Source organism: Corvus brachyrhynchos, unplaced genomic scaffold (assembly GCF_000691975.1).
Source record: "Corvus brachyrhynchos isolate BGI_N302 unplaced genomic scaffold, ASM69197v1 scaffold312, whole genome shotgun sequence".
NCBI classification, from domain to species: Eukaryota; Metazoa; Chordata; class Aves; order Passeriformes; family Corvidae; genus Corvus; species Corvus brachyrhynchos.
Window position 1 is genome coordinate 1,539,128 of NW_008236640.1, and position 17,472 is coordinate 1,556,599.

Below are 17,472 nucleotides of genomic sequence, written 5' to 3' on the forward strand. Positions count from 1 at the left end.
GGAGGGGGCCGCGCCGCCGCCGGGGCTGCGGTTCTGGAGCGCGGGGACCCGCAGTGCCCGCGTCCCGGGCCGGCATTTGAGAGGCCTCGTCACCAAACCCCCCGCGGGTGCTCCGCAGCCGGTTTTACTCAGATTTATGTTTTAGGCTGTAATTCTCCGTCAGGCTACAGAAGATGCTGAAATACAGGTTTAGATCGCAGTGAGGCGATAGCAGCTTCACGCCTGATGGTGCCTCGAACACGCTTAAATCCTCGGCCGTAGCCCTGTGGCAGTCAACAAAACACAGGGAAACTCGGATTAATGAATAGCAGCAGTTCCGGCTGTATTTAATAAGAGAAGCATGTGGCTGTGGGCTGTGTGAACGCACCAGTGTGGAAGTCCATGGGTTACACGGGTTCACGCCTGGGCTTGCAGCTCACTAACTCGTGTTTGTGTCTGGTGCTGGCCCCAGACAGACTGGGCTGAAGATGTTTTGCTCCTTGGTGGTCAAGGTTGGCAGAGGTTTGTTCAGTACAATTTGTTTTGTAGACTCAGCCAATAAATGCTAAGCAAGTATCACCAGGATCAGGGACGCCTTGATGACTTCCTTGAGAGACGTGTCTGACGTGACCAGTGTTCACCCTTTGAAAAGATGAGTTTAAAGAGCAGAAAATGTGATACCACCGGAAAGAAAGACTAGTTTAATATTACTATTACTTCATAACTGCGGACTTTGGTGTCAGTGGTCATCCATTATACCTTCCATAGCCATGCTTTAGAAAATAAAGATGTACCTTCTCATACTTGAAAATCCCATCCTTGCCTTTCTGGAGTTAGTGTTGGCTCGGCACAGCTCAAACAGACTTCATTGGAAGCTGGAACAACAAAAGCAGTCAAAAACCACAACTATGTTAAATATTAAGTGCTTGTTAGGAAGCCAATGGGGTTTTCCCTCCAGCAACCTGTAAACGTGACTCACAATATTTTTATAGCATATTTTCCACTACCTGGCAGAAATCTCTTTGTGCCTTACAGCCTCCTCTCTGCTCAGACTGCAGACATACATTTGACACACTCCTCATGGGCAAAACATGGTGGTTTGGGGTTTTTTCTGGTTTTTTTTCCCCTTGGGGATCACATTAGTTGGAGACAGTCTGTCTCTAAAATATGACACAACAGCAATAAAGTGAGCAAAGAGATCATGGACATAATGTAAAACTGATTGCTGTGTATTGATCCAGACTGCAGAAGGACTGAGTTTGCAGAATTCAGTCATGTGGATAAAGGTAAGGAAGTTGGAGAGGCTGTAGGAGGGAGGTGGTGTTAGTCCTGTCCTCCTTAGGGGTTCTCCTTTATGTTACTTGCTGTTGACCCAGACAAAAGTCCTCGGCTGTGTGGGTTGAGGATGTCATTCCTGCCAGCTGCTTGGGGGTATCTCCATGGCTCCTTCAACCACTCACAAGTAAGTTGGAAAGTTTGGATTTGTCCAAATGGAGTCCCCTGTTTGCTTTCAGTAGTCTGACCTTCTGGAATTGGACCTGAGAGTATCTACAAAACCACTTTCCACTAGCAAAGAGACAGATGGGAGGGGAGAGGCAAAAGGAAAGGGAATCCCCAGCAGCGAAGCAGCTGTGTGTGATTAACTACAGACACTGGTTTTGAGGGGAAAGCCCTTCCCACAGGCTTAGTGGTAAACCAATTTTCCCCTTTCTAGCCCTCTGGGTCAGCCTGAGGCTGAAGGTGAGTCCTACAGCATGGATACAATTTTCCATGTCTCCCGTGTATGAATCATGGGTTGGTCCACTCACTGCTGAAATGTGTCCAGTCCTGGTCAGCAAACTGAGCCAGAGCCAAGTCTGGCTGTGCAGGACTGACCTCAGTGCTCAGCTGCTGAGGTTCACAACAGTGTTCTTGCAGTGTCTTCACTGAGTCAAGGAGCTATCCTGCCAGGTTCATTTCTGAATTGCTCAGAGCAGCCTTAAGAAGAATTTTTGCATCAGTTGCTTAGCATGAAATGACCTTTACATACAGCTGGATCACCCCTCAGTTGACATTTGCCCAGGAAGCCCTGATCTAACTGAAAACCTCAGGTCTGTGTTTCTCTTGCACCAGAGAGGTACTTTCAAAGCCAGTGATTAATTGTGTCAGAGATGCAGGGAAAAACCATACCCCAAAGTGACATTTGAGCACCCTCCCATGACCTTTAATGTTTTCCAGTTGCAATGAAAAGAGTCTTGTTATCTGCTCACACAGGGAAAGTAACAAACTGTTTGATTTTCTACCTTATGCTTCATTGACGTTTTCTCTGAGCTAAATGTTGTTACTCTTCTGCTGTGTTTTGTATTAACAGCAAAGCCCTCTGTTCCCCTTGGGAAAAATAAACTAGAGCTGCATCATCTTTGTGGATCAGAAGGAAAGGCTGACAGCCATGGGGCTGCCTCCTGCTGCTTGCTTTTCTGTCACCTTTCTGCTAAACCCTGTGGTGGCAGTGACAACACCAGTCCAGCCTGAGAAACCTCCTCTCCTCCAGACTGTAGGAGACTCGGTGGGTGATTTCTGGAGACTTTGAGAAGAAAGGCTGGTTTAAAGCACAACAAAGCTCCCTAAGGCACGAGGCATGGCTGGGCTTGTGAGCCATGCTATTCTCAGCCTGAACGTGCTCTGTGGGTAAGAACAGCTGTCCTTCACCGGCAGAGCTGATGAGGTGAGGAAACTGTGAGTCAGTCAACCATAGTTCACTCGATCTGTTGTCTCTCTACCTCCTCAAGTACAGCTTATGTCCATAAAGTCTGCTTTTATGGGAGCATTTCAGTTATCTGTGCTTCCTACTGATTGCCAAGGGCCACGTCAGCTCTGCAGGGTAGCGTGACTCAGCCCAACAAACACCCTTACTCTGGGCACACAGGACAGAGTCCCACAAAGGCTCTCCCAGGGAAAAACTCCAACCCCAAGTAGCTTTAGCCAGGAAACTCTTTCTACTGCTACTTTTTCATCTATGTGAGTTAAATTGGCATTCCTACAAAACAAGAGAAATATGACAGTTTTTTCCTACATTCAGGCCAGCTCAGGAGTCTTCTGTGGAGTCTTCCTGGAAAAGAAATGGGAAACAGTGAGTTTTGTGCTGTAGAAAGCCAAGAACAAAAAGAACAAAGAAGCTCAATGTTTTCCCAGATACAAGAGACAAAAAAAATAAGGAAATGCTTATTACTGCTCAGTGGCAGAACTAGCAGCCAACTATTGTAAAAGCTGAGTCATCTCTAGGAATATCTGGGCTTCTTTCTTGGGATGTTGCAGTATTTTAGAAGGTCCTTGCTTACAGGATCCTGGTACCACTGGCTTTCAGTTTTCCACAGAAAACCTTTGCTCGGCTTGTAAAAAACCAAAGAAGGTACTGCAATCCGTAGGGAATGTGAGGGAAAATAGTGATTAGATGTAATTAGAGGGGCAGGTCCCCCAGGAACCCTGAGTGTAGTGGATAATCTTGTCTCTAAAAGAGTAGCATTAAACAATGATAGGAACAACCAAACTTCGAGGAAAAGCTCTCCTTGGATGAAGCAAGGGATATAAAAGAAATATGTAAAATAATGAACACTGCAGAGAAGGCAGATGGATAGTTTCTACTCTTCTTAAGTAATGTGAAGGGATATTAAGACTGAATATTTCATGCCAGTAGCAGGGAACATACTTCCAGGCCTTGTTTAAGTGGAGCATGGTGCTCAGTGCCACGAGGAACCGTTCAAGACAGGAGCTTAGGAACATGCAGAATGGGCTGGCAGTTTTACTGGCTCTCCAGATTAACACAGATGACAATTTTGAAGATTATTTTTATCATGTCAACCAAATACTAACTGGCAGTCCTCGGGCTCAGACCTATGTAGAGAAGACATGACTGGCCCACCTCAAGGGCCACCACCTGACATGGCTCTTTCTAGGACAGTTTCTTAACAGACTCCTTCAAGACACTGCCATAACATAAGGACAGCCCATAAAACTGGGATGCCAAGTCTCTCCTGTTGCTCCTGAATGCCCTGGCACATATTCCTCCATGTCTGCAAGGGTAGCAGAGCTCCTCCTGGCTCCAAGTCATTCCTCAGCACCTTAGACATGCCACAGATGTGGCTGCATTTCACACAGTTCTTGGTTCTCTCGGTCTCCAGCAGAGGCTGCAAAAAATTAAAAGCTCTTTCTTCTGTATCTGGAGTGAGCCCATGTTATCAGATAGCAGTTTATTCTGATGGAGTACATTAATACCTGAGTCATCAGGGACTCTGGCTTTCTTTACATCAGCTTTCCAGGCTAGTTTTGTTATGTGCAGTGCTCCCTTTGAATCCAGCCACGGCCACTCCAGCATTACAAAAGGAGGGATTCTGGTGGGATGCTTTCAGGAAAGTGTAATGGGAAACAGTCTGGTCCAAGCAGCACCTCAGGCAAGCAGAAAGCTCTTGTTTCTGAGATTACTTGTGAGTCAGAATGTGCAGTTTCAAAGTGATGGTTGGAAAAAAAAAAGAAAAAAAGTGCAGAAAAAGCAGACCAAGCTGGTACTGAGGGAGCAGGGCTGGCATCTTAGTGGCTTTTAAAGAGAAGAATTTGATTCTAGATACCACAGGGTTCAGTACAAGTTTTATTTTAAAGATCAGAGATAAAGGCCCTGAGTTACAGATGTTTTTAGACTTTGCTCTGCTCTACGTTGCAAGATCTGTGGGTAGAGGGCACAGCCAAGTTCACTTGTTGCCTGTGTAGGTATCACACACATAGTTCTGAGAGGAAAACCACACATTTTAAAATTCTGTGACTGAAAGACGGCGGAATGATGTGGGTGCCTAGATTAAATTGAGGAAGCAGCACCCTCACTGCAGGCTGGCCCAGCCAGCAGCTTTCTGAACGGTGCCTCAGTCCTGTCTTTGACCTTGACAGAAAATCCCAGGGTTTAAAGCAGGTGGGAAGACTTTTTTCCTGTAAGAGCATGCTCGGTAACAGCCGTCATTAGGAGAGGGATCTCTGTGAAAAGCATCACCACGTCTTTAAGTGCAGTTTGTCTTCGCTTGTTTTACTTTGCTCCTACCCTGAGCTCATCTCAGCTTCAACGCGACTGATGGCATTTGATTTAAGTCAGATGTATTTCCAGCAACCGCTTTGCAATACAGCAGATGGCAGCCTTTCCCCAGACTTCCAGAAATGAGGAGTACCTGGATTTCAGACAATCGTGTCTTTTCTTGTCCCCTGGTGTCTAGCGGCCAGCAGAAGCCTCTGTAGGAACCCAGCAACTGATTGAATGCAGCTAGAAATAGAACACTATCATCACCTTGCATTTGGAGAGCTTGGCTTCCCACCAGAGGGTGATCAGCTCTTGCACCACCTCTTTATTCACCTAGGACGGTGTTTCCTGTCAGGTTTAGCTGCCGGCTCCAAGAGAGCCCGGAGGTGTAGCCGCAACCCGACTGCACTAGGGCGGCACAGACACACACACAAGCGCAGGCAGCCGGGGTGCGCTCCCCACCCGAGGGAGCCCTCCCTGAACAGGGTCTGAAGGACGCAGGCAGAGGCAAAGAAGGGAGAGAGAGGGGGGAACTCCCCGTGTAAGTTCCATGCAGAAGGCTTCCTAAAGCAAACAGACGCGAAGGGGAGACAAAGACCCAAGGAGATAAGGGTGTCCAGGGATTTTATAGTGGGGATAGGAAAGGCGGGGATAAGGGATACAGCCAATGGGATACTTGGCAGGAGGCGGGGTTGAGGGTAAGGGAATCAGCGGGAGTAACACATACGAGGGACTTAGCCGAGGAACCAATGGGGTGTCGAGTACGACAGAACTTCCTAGAATTAATACATATTAACTTAGGGGAAATGAATATTAACAAACTTACACATAAAACAGGGAGGGGAAAACACAAACCGATCATACAAAATATGTAAACTGCAGAACTGGGGGATTATGGGCTTTCACCCTAACTACAGAGTGAGGCATTAAACTTCGGGGCCTGACCACCACAGCTTGGTGTCTATTGGCTCTTCAGGGATCAGGGTGGCTGCAACCACCTACAGTGCCACAGTTTCCCTTCCAGCTTATATCAGAGTTTGACACTGAAGCAATTAAAAATCCACGCTAATTCATTTCTTCACCTTGACAACAACGCATAACAGAAAACACATCATACTCGGTGGGGAGTGTGTCAAAATCAAAGTCACATTTCTCAGTGCTTGACATGCTGTATTAAAAAGCACCTCTGTTAAGAGACCTACGCAGCTGGCTGAATAAACTGTGGTGTGGGTGAGGCCTCAAATTACTTCATCTGCTGGTGACTCTTCAAAAGAGACTCAGATATGCTCTGTGGATTCACCCAGCCCTGAAAAGTAAGGAGAAAAGTGATCAGCACTCTTCTGTCTTGCCCCTTTTTGTTCCAGACAAGGAATGCTTACTGGGACAGGGGTTTTTGAGATGACCACAGCCGAGCTCTTTCTAATACCTCCTGGATCCTTGGAAGCATTTCTTATTGCCACATAGCAACTCCCTTGTCCAAACTGTGTTTTTATACCTACCTGAGTGGTATTAGTCAGGCCTAGGGGTCTGTTTCACAATCATGAGAAAGACGCAAAGATGTCTTCTTCTGTGAGATTGCTCCTGATGGAAACACAAAAGAACACAGATTTACTTCTACACAGGCTCTGCTTTCAATTTCTACTTTTTATCCTGCTTCTGTTCTCACAAAACATGTTAATGGCATCCAGATGCTTATTAACACGCTTCATAGTAAGAACCAGAGACAGGAAATACAGGCCAGATGAGGAAGAGAAGAACTTAAACAACAGCTAAGAGAGCTGAGAGGAATCCAGACTCAGCAGGGCCAAGTAAAATTTACTCTGGAGCCTTCAAGAAACAAATCAAATGGTTGTCAAATGAATGACACTATTATAAATTCCAGGGAACAGAAGAGGTCCCACAGCACCAAAAAACCTATTAGCAATATTTAGGGGGACATCCAAATACAGCATTAATTGATCTTAAAGAGCCACATAAGCCTTAAAGCAACTGCTAGGGGCTTAAAAAACCCCAGGCTGCGTCTAATCAACTCCATTCCTCTCTTTGATAAGGCAGCTGGCCCGGCAGCTGGGAAAGGAAAGGCATGGACGTGCTGCATCTCCCCTTGAATCATGCTGGGTGATGCAGCCACCAAAGGAAATGGTCCAGACAGCATTGCTGTGAGGTGAACAGACAATGGAGTTATTTATGCTCAAGGTGTACCATCTATCACATCCCCAGCTCTGTGTCCCATCAACCACTGCCATGGCAACATCAGCTCCCAACATCTGTCTGAAGAGCTAGGAGACTGGATTTCTGTGCAGGTAATACCACGTGGGATGGGAGACAGAGGGAGACAGAGTTAACTTCACACAGGAAATCACCGTCGTTGAGGAAATGGCCCCAATTCCCTTTGCTATACTCAAGGTCTTGGAATTCAAGAGCATCTTTTCCTTATGGGACATGCATACAACTCACCCCCAGTTCAGCTTTCAATGAAAAAACCACTTAAAATACTCTTCTACCAATCTACACAGCCCACAGAGCCTGCTGCAGCCTGCTGCTTCCAGCTGTCCCTCACAGGAGCCTTCTCGTCCTTTGAAAGCTGCCCTCTTCTTTCCCAGCTCTGTAGAGAAATCTGGCTAACGAGGAATCTCGAGGCCATTCCACTGCCGTTCTCCCACCTTCCTGGCTGCATTCATTATTAATAGCTCCTCATTAAATTTTAATAAAATGAATATCAGAGGTTTAGGGCTTGGAAGGCACCTTTCCTCCTTTTTTTTTTTTTCCCTTCCAGCTCTATTTGTTGGACAAGTTCATTCAGTGTCACACAGGGGAAGGTGCCGATCAATACCTTTTGCAGGAAGCTGTGTTTTTCCTTTATTCCCAAACTCTGCAGAAGCGCCTGGAATACTAAAGCTTTCGCTTTGAGTTGTTTCTTTTTCTTTAAGAAAGCAAACCCCAAACAGTAGATAGGTATTTGGTCCCAACTTGCTCTTCAGTTTACTTTAGTGGATACAAGTTTATGAATTCTACAGTTTTATAGTAGATAAGAGTTTCTGAGTTCTATAGGTGAACCATGGACCAGTCTCCATTGGAGTCTCCATTACTGCAGATTTGGAAAGACTAAGCATGTTGAACACTTGCAAGAAGTGTTTGGGTAGAACCGACCCTGCCACAGGCCAAACGAATGAAGGAGAGGAGCTTCCATAGATCAGTGGTTACATGATGAACAACATCTTTTTAATCAGCTGGTGCAAAGAAACTTGCATCTAAAACTTTCGAAAAATTTGTTTGATGCAACCTGGGAACTCCTGGTGGTGGTTTTTGTTTGTTTGGGGTTTTTTTCCTTTTAAATAGTAGGGGAACTCCAGATACACTGAGTTTTTTGAGTATCAAGAGCAAAGGTGGGTTAAATATCCCCCATCCTGGGGACTCCCATAGCTGCTCTTCTCTTCCTTTGCTGTGGCCTGGGGAAGCCAACCTCTGATATACCACTTTTATCTTTCTATTCTGTGAATGAGCCCCTAAATTACAGTCTGAAAGATTGTTCGGGACCAGCAGATCCTAAGCCTCGTGCACGATACTATTCAACATATTTTTTGCTGCAGAAGCATAAATAGAGCCTGGCTTTATTAACCATTAGCCTATAAAGTTAAATGTATAACAAAATGCAGACACACATGGGCTATAAATACATTTATATTGTTTTGAGGAACACTAATCCCAGGCCTCCACGGTATGAAAAACACTCCACTGTATAAATAATGTGCATTTGGCAATACTGGTGTAGGGACAGAGGGGTTGTTTGGGTTTTTTTCTTTAGGGCTGGCACGGACTCCAGGCAAGCCCCACTTTTGTGGAGGCACTCGCCCTGCTCCAGTGATGGCTTTCCCTGGCAGGCAGCAGCCAGGAGCTGCCAAGGACTTTGCCATGAGCATGATTCATCATTGCCCAAAGGTGCCTGAACACACCTTCTGCTGCTCCTGCTCCAGAACAGGTGGAGTGAGATTTCCAAGTGATAACGAGTGACGCTGGCAAAAAATGCTGAGTAACACTGAAAGCCCCTGGAGCAATGGTGGAGCTGAGGTCTTTGGCACTGCTGCTCCTGCCTCCTCAGGAAAGCTGCTCTGGATCCACTTTTAATGGGAATAAGTGAAAAAGCATTAAACAACCATGCCCTGAGTGGTTATGTGGCATTTAAAGGCCTGCTTATTGCTTCAACTCCCCTTCAGAAGTGAAGCAAGCTACTTAAACAGCTTTGCTGTGCAGAGCCCAGGCCCAGCTGTGCCCAGGTGGCCACTGTGACCACAGGCTGTGGGAAGGCCCAGATGCCCATGACCCCTCTCAGGCAATGTTTATCCTCCAGCAATGGTCAAAGGTGACACCACAGCTTCATCCTGGGGTGGGACCCATGGACATGTCACCATTACAGAGCAACACTCCAGGGAAAGGCAAACTGGGCACGAGAGACTGTGACCCCTCAATCCATGGCAGTTTGGAGCCTTTCAGCCCCTCTGAGGTCACAACTCAGGTGATTGTCCAGGCAAAACTAGAATGGGCACAGCTGCATCACAGTCCTACGGAGACTTTGGGAACTGCCAGCCCCTGTGCCAATGGGAAGCACAGGACAGAGAGGGGAAAGGGGCCAATTAAAAAACCAGGCTGCCTCCATGTTGCTCAGGGCAAACTGAACAGATGATGGCATCGCTGGAAGCTGCATTTGCTTTTAATTGTCCTCATTCCACTGAATAACTAATTCTCTCCTCCTCCCACACGACAGCAAAAAAAAAAAAAGCATTGGATTTTTGGAAAGGATGAGTTGACTCAATTCCTTTCATCCAGCACATGACAGCAAGCTGCAGTTTTTAGCTTTGCATCCAGGCAAGTTTAGAATATTGCTGCATGCATTTGTTTTGTTTCAAATCTTCTGGGATCAGCTAAAAATATTATTTTGGAGAGATGTAGATATGGAAGCACTAAAGGCTTCGTGTTCATCCAGCTCCTAAACTGCAGCCAGCCAAAGGGAATGACAGGGGTAGATCCCAATCGTAAGGTGGTTATATTAAAAAGTTCTTTTACAGAGAGCTGGGAAGTGGGAGGTGCTTGGGATCTGAGCATGATCCAGGGAAAGAAGTGGATCCCTTCTGCCCAGAGACAGGCTTAACATAAGACTCAACCTTCATGAGCTGTTTCCCAAGAGCCCAGGAAAGCCGTTGTTCTTCCCTAATCCTCAACCAGCTTCTGTTCCAGCATTTTCCAGGACAGACTGAAGGGAATTGCTATCTGGGCTAAAACCTAGATGACGAAAACAATCTCAGAATACTTTTTGCAGGGCCTGGGTCCAGCCAACATGGTTCAATGCATTAAAAGTAACGTATTTTAATAGAATCATTTAAGGAAAGGCATAATCACAGCAAACACGATTGAGAAACATTCAGATAAAACATTTGCAGAGAAAAGTGAATGTGATTTAATTTTTTTTGGGAGGGGGATCTTGAGGCAGAAACAAATATAAGGGTCAAGATAATATAAATAAGCAGACAGTTAATCTTGGGAGTGCGTGTAAAGAAAAGACACATAAAGAAGCTTTTCCCACTGATTTAACTGCACTCAAATCTGACTGACAATGTGAACTTTCATGTCCTCCCTCATCTGTGCCGCTCACACTCTGTGCAGTGCTCACAGGGAATCCTCAGGAGTCCGGCATGGGCCATGCCAGGGCTGGAAGAGGAGAAGTCTTTTCAGGAGACCTTTCCACTACAGAAAGGAAAACCAGACCATCCTGGCATGAGTTCTAACTCCAAAGAACTCTACCCTCATTGTTTTTCTGGAAGGTAGCAGAGCTCCAGTAGCAATCTCAGCACAGAACTCGTACTACAGATGTAGACAAGGTAGAGGAAGGAAGTCAGAGCAGATTAATAATTTACTCCTGCCTCAGAGCTGTTTAGTGACACTAAATCAGCAAAAGTACTCAAAATAAAAACATTTACAGTATTGCAGGTGCTGCCAAAGTACAGAGGTGTTGCCTTTGCAGCAAGAAAGTCCTTCTTGAGTTGATTTTGAGGTCATTTGTACTCCTGTGAAATATCTCAGCCCCCTGCACTGGAGCGATGGGCCCTCAGCAGGGCTGGCAGAACTCAGAGTTTGCTGGTGCCTTTGCAGCTGCCACAAACACGTCCTCACCAGCAGAGCCAGGCAAGCAGCACAGCCAGAAAAAAGGGTGATGTTGGTGCTGGTTCCCATCCCCTCCTGCCAGCCCTGCAAGAGGGGCAGTAGGACAAGGATGGAGAGTGGGCACAACAGCAGCAAACCCAAGAGTGGCAGGGAGTGGGCAGGGAGCTCCTGACTGCCAGAGCTAGCACTTTGCCTCTGGTTACTCATCCTCCCTCAAGCTTAGCCTCGAGGAATGCAGCTGCAGGCAATGCCTAACCTGATCCCACAGGGCCTTGTTCTGGGCTAGGCAAACAGGACCTGCTTCTGCAGGCACCTGTTCACTGTGACTGCAGAATGGGCTGTAGTGCCAGGGCTGGAAGGCACGAGGAGGATGGGCAGCAGCAGCTCAGGTGGGCCCAAGGCAGGAACATAAAGATCCAGGCACTGGGGTTTACAGCTAATGCCATTCCCTAACGCTGTACTGATCCCAGCCTTGGGCATGTCCGAGGCCACTGGCCCTGCTGCAGTTCCCCGAGGCTGGGTTTGGCATGGCTGCTCTCACAGAGGCACCTGAGGCTTGAGGGAATAAAAGCCCATTTTTTCTGCTCTTTAAATCTGCCCCACTTTGCTTTCAGGCTGGAGATGGGACCAAACCAGACCAAGAACGAGCAGAGCTGAAGGAGCTGGCTGCTCCTGCTGCAGCAGCACCCATCGGTGTTTCCCCGCCGTGCCTTGTGTCACCAGCCACGTTACCATGGGATACTGCCTCCAACAGCACAGTGACGTAGAGCTGTTCTCTGGGAGAAAACAGGGGCCTGAGCTCCTGCTGCTGCCCTGGAAGCAGCACCTGGGAAGGGGCAGGACTCCTGCTGCCCCTGCAGAGACCACACTTGTCAAGGAGTCCCTGACCCAAGTGACAGGAACCATCACAGCTCCTGCAGAGATGCTTTCCCAGATCTTCTTTACAGGATGCACAACAGTGCGGGTACAAGTGATCTGCTACAGACACCAAAGAGCCTTAGAAACTGCATTTCTAGGATGATCACAGCCCTTATGTTAAAGCCAAGTGCTACAATTAAAAATAGATGAGCTCTGCCAGTGTTTTTACAGAAAGGGATGAGCCAAGATGAGGACCACAAAATCTGGTCTAATTCAACAGCAACCAGGCCTAATCCAGGCTGAAAGACAGCGTGCAAGTAGCTGTAGTCATCAGGGTAGATTTATATTGCAAAACTGGAAATGTATTTTTAGAATTGAGCCTGGAAAGTGTCACTTCAGAAGGAGATCAAGTGTGCCACGGCAGGATCATTATGGGACTTGCAGAGCACCTTCCAACACAGGATTCTCCTGAGGTGACTTCATGCTAAACCTTCCAGGAGACCAGGCTCATTCCTGCAGGTGTAACAAGCCCAGCACAGCTGGGATTGGAAGGCCTCATCCCCAGCCTGCACCACACACTTCAGAGCCACACCAGGCACTTGTGGGACGGCTCCAACCCAGTAGCCAACTCAGTAAAGGAACCAGAGCAGTCTGTTCTCCCCAGGGAAATCCACAACAACCTCCCTGTCTATGCTCCTGCCCTCCTGCCAGCACCCTGTGGTGCCCCACTTCTGCTTTGGGGAAAAAACAAAACAAAAGGGCTTTATTAGCCAGCTGCTGCCTTCCACCAGTGTTAAATCCATGCAATTTCCTACAGCTGAAAGGCAAATTAGTTCATTAAATCACCTGCTTTACACATAGCACTGCCCAGAACAGAGCAGCCACACACAAACCAGAACACTGGCTGCTCATTTCCAGAGCTTCACTGAACTTTAAGGCTACAGAAGTACCTACACTTAATGTCATTTTCACATTCATTCCCTTAGCAGTTCCTTATACCCGCAGTGGTCTCCCAGGGAACAGTCCTGTCCCATCTGCTGGTTGCATCACCAATGCTGCTTGCCAGGAGCAAACCTTTTAAAAGCAGGCCACAAGTCTCACCTGGGGCTGGTCTTTGCAGCTGCCTTAGGGGCTGTTTTAGGCTGTCACAAGTGGAGCTGTGATTGTCTCAAAGCCAGCATGGTGCCACCTCTTGCAGCCCCAAAATTTGTTCAAAAGGATTGGCCTTAAATTCGAAGTGCTTCAGTCACCTGGTTTGAGTACTTTCAATCTGAAATTCATTTTGCCATTTACAGAGTACTATTGCAATTGTTTACCAAGGAACAGAAGTCTGTTAGTCAAACATGGAACCACAGTCAGAGCTGCTGCTGTTGGTGATGGAACTTGCTCCTCAAACTACTCAACAATTGCTATGCTGCCTTTGACAGTGGGATTTCCCTGTCTCAAACATTTGAATGCTCATGTTCTGCCCTTTTAAAAACGGGATTAACAAGCCCAGCTTGGGTCAAGAAAAGTACACAAAACAGGCAGAGCATGGGGCAGACTGAAGAGCGCCCTTAGCCTAACACTCCCCAGAGACACAGCCAGTTCTGCTCGGACACCTTTGTCTGGGATGTATTTTTTTGGGAGGGGGGGTGGGGCGTGAGGAGAGGGCTAGAGAAGTACAGTGTAAGCACAATGTATCAAATGGGGTAGAGCCTTAACAAGGGCTGCATGTTGGGCATCACCCTCTCTTCTGCCCCTCTGCAGTCAGATGTGCATGTGGCCAACTGCACCCCTAGCTCCACACCAGCCTCCAGCTGGACCTCCAACACCACTGTCCATATTCTTCCTACCATCCTGTGCTCCATCTGTGCTCACAGTTCAGCTCTGCATTACTCATACTGCTGTGTAGCTTTCATCATGTCCTTTTCTGGTTTTTCATGTTCCTGCAGTCAACAAGGTCAGGACCAGAGAAGTGTCAATTAGATTTTGTGGAAGATGGAATCAAGAACTCTTGTCATTTTAAAAGAGCCCAGACATTTAGTTCAGATTTTGCTTACATTTCAGTATTTGTAACTTTCTCAGGGAAGAGATAACTTAACTGTGTCTTTTAAACAACAATCTCACCTTTAACACAGAGTTGAATATAAAACACACTGAGAGGACACATCTGACAGGAGCCACTCGAAGCCATGACCAGGCAAAATGTCCAAAGTCTTTACAGCTCCTGCTTCTCCATGCTCCTAATCCACATATGCAGAACAGAGGGACACCTGAGGTGACAACAGAAGGGCCATCCCCAGCCACCTTTCCCATCTCTTGGAAACAAAGCCACAGACAATCCCAGAATTTCTGTTTTTGAAAAGTGTTTACTCACGTAGTTTAAATAAATTAATTTGCAAATAAAAATTAAAACTACAGTATACTATAGTTTGAATAAGATGATTAGAACAACTACAATACAGGGATTTCTTGCTGCATAAATTTCATTACTTAATGTATATAATCTGGAAAATGTCAAAATCAGTTATATTTCTATGAAAAGGGAGTAACAGCAGTTACTTGTACATGACAGCTAACTGAATTTATAGCACAGGTTTCCTGACACATGCATTTCCTGAGTGAACCAAACAATATATATAATTTCTTTTTAAAAATGGAGAAATAATTGACAGTCAAAATAAGTAATTCATGACATCTAAGCAACACAGGTCTCTTTAAACAAAGAAAATTTTAGAACAGCTTCAAAAGAAAAATGAAAGCTTTGCTATAAAGTACAGAAATTCGTTACTGTCAATTATACAGTACATATTAAAAAAAAAAAAATGTATGAAGCTGGCCGAAAAAGCTCAAATCAATCCTAAAAAGGTCAGGTTGTGTGTTTGCCATGAAGCACAGTGGGCTGGCAGCAGAGCTGCATGTAGTGTACTGGTCTTTTCTGGTGGATGCAGAGGGGGAGGAAGGGGAGAGCAGAGAGAGACCAGTAACCAGAGCCCACCGCAGCATCTCACATGGAGGGTCTGAGCCCAGCCCCAGCTCTCCCAACAGACTGCCAGCTGTGCCCAGCTGTGCGAGGGTGCAGGGACACAGGCACACATCCCCTGGGTACCAGGCTCCACCTCTGTTCCACGTGTGGCCCAGATGAGCATCTGCACCTGGCAGAGGGGTAAAGGCCAGGCCTGAGGCCCCCCCCACCAGTTAGCAGGTGGAAGGCTGAGCATCCAGCTGACAAAACCCTCTCAAGCTGGGACTGTGGCCAAGTCACAAACTGCTCCCCACACGTGTGCCCAGCTGCATCCACCTCTCCCCTCACCACCCCCCCCTCCCCAAACAGCAAGGAACAGAACAAGCCTCATCTTTCAGGTCTGTTCATGTTTAACATTGGAAAAATCCTCACAAATGTCACTAATGCTAAATAAAGAGAAGTGTTAGCGTGAAGGGAGAAAAAAATCCTTAATCTAGACTAAGTTGCATATTCAAAGAGTCTGGTAAATTTTCTCCTCATAACCAGATCTTAAGTACAGTCCTACCAAAAAGACATTTTAAGAAGTCCTTCTTAGCTACCTTTCAACACAGTTAAAGCACAACTTTATGCCATCATAATTTGCATTAGCTTTGTTTAAAAAGCATTTTAACTATTCTAAGAACTCAGTATTTTAGATTAAAAGATTTTTCTACCATTTTCATCCCACATTCTTCTCCATCCAGAACTACTCTATACATCCAATCGCTGGATGTAACACACTATGACCATGCTACTCTCTACACATTCTAAATATTTTCAATAATAAAGATAAATAGAAAAGAGTTAATATACATGTTATATTTTACAATGTTTGCATCCAAGCTGTAAACTAATGTTCTTTGAACTATTTACCCTCCATATACAAAAAGAATGAAACACCTTTCAAACACTGTGGGCATATGATTCAAAAACCATTAAACTGAAGGCATTGAAGTTCACTCTACAACACTTCCTTCACCTCTTCTGAAGTAGTTATTAACTAAAAAAAAGCAGGAGGTCTCCCCCTTCTCTCCCCATTTCTTCTATTTCCAGACTTTTCTCAATAAAGAGGGATTTAGCTGTTGTAACAAAAAAACCAAAAAATTCTTCATCTTAATGCAAACCAGCAAAGCCCAGAGAATACGAAAAACAGTTGGTTTAAAAATGAGAATCGCTTAGCTTATCAGTTTACTGCAGTCCTTGGGAACACCTGTGTTAGTCGAGAGGCCCTTGGAAAATGAGCCTGATGTAACCCTGCTCACCAGCCAGCTGATGCGCACAGAAGGGACAGGCTGCGTGAAAAGTGTGAGTACCATGAGGAAGAGGAATTTGGGACCAATATGCAGTTGTCTTTTCTGAGCACACGTGTCCACACGGGCTGAATGCATGAGTTGGAGGTCCGGCATCCACATAAAATCCCGCTTCACACCCGAGCCACAGAGGCACGTAGGGGCCGACGGAGCGGCACATGGGGCACTCGCGGTCCTTGCCGTCCCTCTCCTCTTTGTTCCCCCAGTTGTGGTAGCCGTGCACGTGGCCGCAGTTCAGGTACACCCACGGCTGCTTTTCGTCCACGACATCTTTTCTCTTCATGCTGGGGAAGGCCAGGGTGTTGAAGCCCACAGGGCACTGGGGCCTGGCTGCGTTGATCTCCTGCCTCAGAGCCTCCAGGTGCTTGACGGTCGGCGTGCGCGAGAGCCCCTCGGCCGTGCGCCACAGCAGCGTCGCTCCGCACAGGTCGATCAGGGAGCCGTCCTGCAGCTGGTTCGTCTCGTTCTCAACCTTCACATGGACACAGACACAGAGAGCTGTCACCTAAGGGTCTCTGAAGAGTAACAACGTGCACTTCCACAATGCAAATCTGCCTGGAAGATCCATCAGTTTCAAGCAGCAGAATTCTGACTGTCTACACAAGACACCCACAGAGAGCCCAGTATCAGCTTCTCTCTGCCCTCTTTTTCTTTTTTTTTTTGAAAAAACCCCACCCCAACATCTTAAGAGATTAATGTGTGCATTAAAATAGACCACACTGAGTCAAGAACAGCTCCTCTCCCACTGTCAAGAACAGCTCCTCTTAACAACTCCTCTCTATTCCACATCCCTATAGCACTCCCCAACTGTGTTACTTGAAATGGCTCAAAGAGCAGCACAAGCCTGGTTTAGTCCTCCACCATATTTTAGGCTGTTTTCTTAAAACATCCCTTTACACATGGCTTTCCCCTCCTCCAGTCAGCACTCCTAGCTAAATACGTCACTTAAAGTGTTCAGTGTAGCATTCCTCTTTGCTGAAACATCACACCAAACCCAAATATCTCCTGAAAATGTCACCAATGCTTTGGAAACAAGAGGAAGAGGGAAAACTCAGAATGCCAACATAAAAATGAATATCCAATAAAATTATAACGATCCTTCATTATTCTATAAAAAAGGAAAAGTTGGAAAACCAGGAAAATACTTG

General features: G+C 46.4%; 1 protein-coding gene and 1 long non-coding RNA gene across 4 annotated transcripts in view; both read right to left on the bottom strand.

The window, feature by feature from the left end:
- Positions 1 to 10: 10 nt before the first annotated feature.
- On the bottom strand, positions 11 to 7,753 carry LOC108444827. The gene is made up of 4 exons (XR_001859532.1): positions 6,514 to 7,753; positions 774 to 6,320; positions 368 to 621; positions 11 to 263 (listed from the first exon to the last, which is right to left on the bottom strand). It is a non-coding gene; the product is annotated as an uncharacterized LOC108444827 (long non-coding RNA).
- Positions 7,754 to 13,946: 6,193 nt separating this feature from the next.
- PELI1 (pellino E3 ubiquitin protein ligase 1) overlaps positions 13,947 to 17,472 on the bottom strand; it is a 43,749-nt gene continuing 40,223 nt past the window's right edge. For all 3 annotated transcript variants that reach the window (XM_017726751.1, XM_008644386.2, XM_017726752.1), the window contains one exon: positions 13,947 to 16,796. In XM_017726751.1, coding sequence (XP_017582240.1) covers positions 16,230 to 16,796 — 567 coding nt within the window. In that variant the 3' untranslated portion in view covers positions 13,947 to 16,229. The remainder of the gene's footprint in view (positions 16,797 to 17,472) is intronic.